General features: G+C 46.0%; 1 protein-coding gene across 1 annotated transcript; it reads left to right on the forward strand.

Annotated features, from left to right (window-relative positions):
* The first annotated feature begins 664 nt into the window (after positions 1 to 664).
* LOC146341383 (olfactory receptor 10A7-like) lies at positions 665 to 4,732 on the forward strand. The gene is made up of 3 exons (XM_084807408.1): positions 665 to 745; positions 1,660 to 2,589; positions 4,703 to 4,732. The coding sequence occupies exons 1-3, from the start codon at positions 665 to 667 to the stop codon at positions 4,730 to 4,732; spliced, it is 1,041 nt and encodes a 346-aa protein (XP_084663534.1).
* The last annotated feature ends 493 nt before the right edge of the window (positions 4,733 to 5,225 follow it).

Genomic DNA, 5,225 nt, shown 5'->3' on the forward strand with positions numbered 1-5,225 from the left:
TTAAGTCACCCGTGATAGGCTACGTGATGATTTACGTAGCCTATCACGGCTGACTTTGCAGATCTAGCCGTGATAGACTACGTTAATCATCACGTAGCCTATCACGGGGGCGTGTTTTTTTTTTAACTTTTAATTTCGCGGCCGGGCGAGGCGAGGCGCCTCCTCCCCGGCCTGAATTTCGGCTGGACGAGGCAGGAAGCCTCCCCCCCGGCCTGAATTTCGGCCGGGTGAGGCGGGAAGCCTCCTCCCCCCGGCCTGAACTTCGCGGGGATAGCAGCGAAGCGCCTCCCCCCCACCACGAAAAGCTGCGAGACCAGGTAAGTGACTTTCGTGCACCCCTATATTACCTTCTTGTCACTGATTAATGGGAGCTTTGGCGGCTTCTGTGACTATATAATGTGTCAACTATACTCTTCACAAGAGCGTCATGTTAACATTTACCTGCCCATATCTCCAGTGTTTTTCTGCAATCTTTTCAAGTCTTTGAGCTGTATGCTTTGCTTTGCATTGTGTGCTCTGGAGAATGCCTTCTTTCCAGATCTTTAAAATTATCTCAGATTCACTTATAGTTGTTTTTTAACAATAAAATTCATGTAACTCAGCCATCCTCAACCTGGTGCCCTCCAGATGTGTTGGACTGCAACTCCCATAATCCCCAGCCAGCATGGCCAAGACTGTAACTAAACTGGCTGTTGAAACATACTTCAACATGAGGGAAAGGATAGCACCTAAAACCACACCTGAGGCAATATGCTAGTTTAGGGGGCCCAGGAGATGCCATGTGCTGTATAGAGCTATCGTCTGTAACAGAGGGTCTTGCCAGGGGGCTCAGGAGACTGACACTGCTGGGAGCTATACTGCTGGGCATGCAAATGACCATTGTTTCCTGCAGGGAAGCATGGGAGTTGTAGTTTTCCTTTCCTCCCAAACAAAATTAAGAAGCAGAGGAAATTATAAACTTGTCCTTCATTGTTGGAAATGATAGCCAGAGAGCATGGGGTTGCTAGTTCCCTCTGCTTCCTAATTCAGTTTGAGGGAAGTGCAAGCCCCATGCTGCCTGACAGGAATCACAGCCTTGAGCATGCTCAAGAGTGTCACTTCCAGTTAACGCAAGTATCTCCTGTCTTTAGGAAGGCTTCCACATTGCCAGTTACTGTCTCCCTCTTCTCAGGGGTAAAAGGCTTTTTTGTCTTCATGCAAAGGGGGGAGGGATTGGCTGGAAGAGCTGGCCTATGGCAAAACCCATTAGTAGCCACTGTAGCCAGACCTGGATTCAGATGGGTCTGGCCTTGGTTGATAATGAAATGAGATTTCCTAAACTGTGAGTGTTCTTATTCTTAATTTCCCTCCTTCCAAATTCCCCCATCCATATTTTACTGCACATTTGACATCCTCATGGGTTTGCTCTTTGTGCTAAGATGGGTCACAAATGCAATCACAAATGCAAGTTAAAGATTTCAGGTTGGTTCAGAGTACACTGATTGCACTTAGCTGCCTTTGAAATCAAGCCATGACTAACTTGTTCCATTGATTTAATGGAAATTACATGTGACTAACTTAGTCTGGATCCAACAGCTTCGGGATTGCAGGAAATAAATGAATTTCAACATCAAGAACTTCTGTATATGTTATCTTGTTCATTCTTTTCTTTTCTTTCAGGGGAAACAAACTCTTTCAACAAGGCCAATGAATGTTACAGGAGGAACTTCATTTGTCCTCTTGGGCTTAACCGGTCATCCTGACCTGCAGGTGCTGTTGTTCATTGTGTTTCTTGTGATTTACATAATGATAATCCTGGGGAACATGCTCATTTGCACCATGACCATGGTAGATCCATCGCTCCATGCACCAATGTATTTCTTCCTCAAGGTTTTGTCATTTCTGGATATTTGCTATGCTTCAGTTACCCTCCCCAAAATGCTGGTGAATTTCCTATCAGAGGACAAGAGAATTTCTTATGTGAGCTGTGCCACACAAATGTTCTTCTTGCTTTTCTTAGGGGCTTCAGAATGTTTCCTCCTAGCAGCCATGGCCTATGACCATTACGTGGCCATATGCAAACCACTGAGGTATATGACCATCATGAACAAGACAGTTTGCCTTTCTTTGACAGCCCTGTCAGGGTTCATCGGCAATGTGGTGTCTCTGCTTCAGACAGCTTGGGTGTTCACCTTGCCATTCTGTGGATCAAATCAAATCAATTATTTTTTCTGTGATATCCCACCTCTAATTAAGATTTCGTGCACCGACACTTCTTGGTATGAGATGCAGCTCTTTACAGCTACCATCCTCGTTATTTTCACTCCCTTTTTCCTCATCCTTCTGTCGTACATTCTGATTATTTCCAACATCCTAATGTTGACATCATCTGAGGGCCGTCGAAAAGCTTTCTCCACCTGCTCTTCTCACCTCATTGTGGTGACCTTGTACTATGGGAGTGGTAGCTTAACTTATCTAAGGCCAAAGTCCATTAACACAAAAAATAGTAATAAAGTGTTACCTCTGATGTACACTTCCATCACACCCATGCTCAACCCCATTATCTACAGCCTAAGGAACACAGAAATCAAGGGGGCAATTAAGAGGATGGTGAGCAGGTCAACAAACAGGGTATTTTTTAACCAAAAATAATGGCAGCTACTTTTCCACCAGAGATTCATTGATTCTGGGTTGGATCCAGTTTTAGTTGTGTGTAACTGGGCTGCTGCCAGAAGGTTTCTCTGCCCCTTCCTCCCCACAAGCAGACCCTCTAGCCCCCTGAAAATGTTACTTGGAAGGGGGTATCCCCCAATCAGGTAGACACAACTTCTATGAGTGGAGCCCTTCCATCCATGGAAACTATGTCCTGGATCCAGCCCCATAATGTTTGGGAGAGGTGGACACTATTACGCTGATATAATTTTTAAATGCAGTGGAGTATGCTTTCCACAGTTCAAGAATGATCAGAATATGTAAAAGTGATGCCTAAACAAATGCAAGAGACAGTTTTGTTCAGTGGAGAACACGATGTCATTGCAGATGGGCAGATGCAAGTCTTCAATTTACTTCAGATACTGGAGTGGCATCCAGTGGAAGCAATTGTGACCAGTCCCACAGGATTATGGGTGTCCCCCCAATGATGGAATGATCTCCCCAATGAGACCCACCTGGTGCTAACATTGTTATCTTTTAGGTGCCAGGTTAAGACCTTTCTCTTCTTCCAGGTGTTTGGCAGCATATGATTAGTTTTCATAAATCCTAGATTGTCTTATGGCTATAGCTGATTGCTAGAGATTGCAAGACATGATTTTATACTATAGGAATTGGATGTTATCTGTAAGACAGTATTTTTAATATATATACACACGTATATATATATATATATATATATATATATATATACACACACACACACACACACACGCACGCACATACACACACACACACGCACATACACACACACAAACATACACACACATTTATGTGTGTGTATGTAATACATATATAAACACATATAATTATTGTTGAGCACTGGAGCTTGTCTCCCCCTTCTTCACCATCTTGGGTATATTGTCTATTAATATTTTTTTTTAATGTAAATGGCTTTTAACCTCTATATGCTGTATCCCTTCTCCATGAGCCCCTGCCAAAGGAAGTGAGGCAGGTGGCTACTAGGAGGAGATAGGGATGTACGAAAGTTCCGCCACGGATCTCGGGGAGGCCGAATGCCAGCGCATTCAGCCCCCCGAAATCGGTGGCGGAACGGCCCGCCCCCCCCCGGGACGGGACTTACCTGGGGCGGATCTTCCTGGTGGCGGCGGCTAGGTGGCGGCTCTGGCAGCGGGGTGGCGGCAGGGGCCGGCCTTCCGACTGGCCGCTGCTGCCGCCATTTCCAAGTTTAAAAACAAAAACAAAAAAAGTGATAGGCTACGTAAAGATTTACGTAGCCTATCATGGCTAAATTTAAAAAAAACACCGTGATATGTTTACGTAGCCTATCACGGCTGATTAAAAAAAAAAAAAAATGAGCATACGCAAATGGCGGCGCCCATGGGCACCGCCATTTGTGTTCCTTATTTTGGCACGTCGTAGTCTACGTAAACATTTATGTAGACTAAGACGGCGAAAATAAGGGGAACGCAAATAGCGTTGCGTTCCCCTTATTTTCGCCGTCTTAGTCTACGTAAATGTTTACGTAGACTAAGACGTGCCAAAATAAGGAACACAAATGGCGGCGCCCATGGGCGCCGCCATTTGCGTACATGCGTGTGTTTTTTTTAATCAGCCTTGATAGGCTACGTAAACATTTACGTAGCCTACCACGGCTAAATGCAGGGATGCAAACGGTGGCAGCTACGGCCGCTGCCATTTGTGTCCCTGCTAGCCACTGGCCGGATGTCCGGCTGCTGGTGGAGCCGGCCGGCGGCTCCACAGAATCCCTGAGCACAGCCGGCCAGCCAGGATTCCGGGGGGGGGAGGAACAGAGCGCCTCCCCCCCCAGCGAGGATTCCGGGGGGAGGGATGGAACGCCTCCCCCCGCACCATCAGCATAATCCCCGAAAGGTAAGTGATTTTCGTACATCCCTAGGAAGAGGGCTTTTTCTGTTGTGGCACCCCGGCTATGGAATGAACTCCCTGGTGAGGTTCGCCTGGCACCTACATTATATTCCTGTCAGCGCCAGGTGAAGACCTTTTTATTTTCCCAGGTATTTTAGCATTTCAGCTTTCTAAACATTTAGCTTTGCTGTTTTAAATCTGTATTTTAAACTCCTGCACTGCTGCTAGCTTTTATTGTGGTTGTATTGTTATATTGTGGTTTTAATGTTGTATACATTTTAAATTGTTTTATTGTGTGCTGTTTGGTTTTAATTTTTGTGAACCACCCAGATAGGGATGTACGAAAGTCACTTACCTGGTCTCACAGCTTGCTTCGCAGTGGGGGGGAGGCACTTCGCTTCTCCCCCTGAAGTTCAGGCTGGGGGGGAGGCTTCCCGCCTCGCCCGGCCTAAATTCAGGCTGGGGGGGAGGCTTCCCACCTCACCCGGCCGAAATTCAGGCCAGGGAGAAGCGCCCCATCTCCCCGGCTGTGAACTTCAAAAGAAAAGTAAAAAAAAAAAGCCCCGTGATAGGCTACGTAACGATTTACGTAGACTATCAAGGCTAGATCTGCAAAGTCAGCCATGATAGGCTACGTTAATCGTCACGTAGCCTATCACAGGTGACTTAAGAAAAAAAAAAAGTGCATA

Source organism: Heloderma suspectum, chromosome 6 (genome assembly GCF_057233095.1).
Source record: "Heloderma suspectum isolate Gila_16-S chromosome 6, 16-S_ref, whole genome shotgun sequence".
In the NCBI taxonomy this organism is placed as follows: domain Eukaryota; kingdom Metazoa; phylum Chordata; class Lepidosauria; order Squamata; family Helodermatidae; genus Heloderma; species Heloderma suspectum.

Bases quoted from the DNA above. Each gene is read 5' to 3' on its own strand.
- LOC146341383 (XM_084807408.1), top strand. From the start codon at position 665: ATGGCCAAGACTGTAACTAAACTGGCTGTTGAAACATACTTCAACATG. The intron at 746-1,659 runs GCAATATGCTAG...CTTTTCTTTCAG, and splicing joins CACCTAAAACCACACCTGAG to GGGAAACAAACTCTTTCAAC. The intron at 2,590-4,702 runs GTGAGCAGGTCA...TTAGCATTTCAG, and splicing joins AGGGGGCAATTAAGAGGATG to CTTTCTAAACATTTAGCTTT.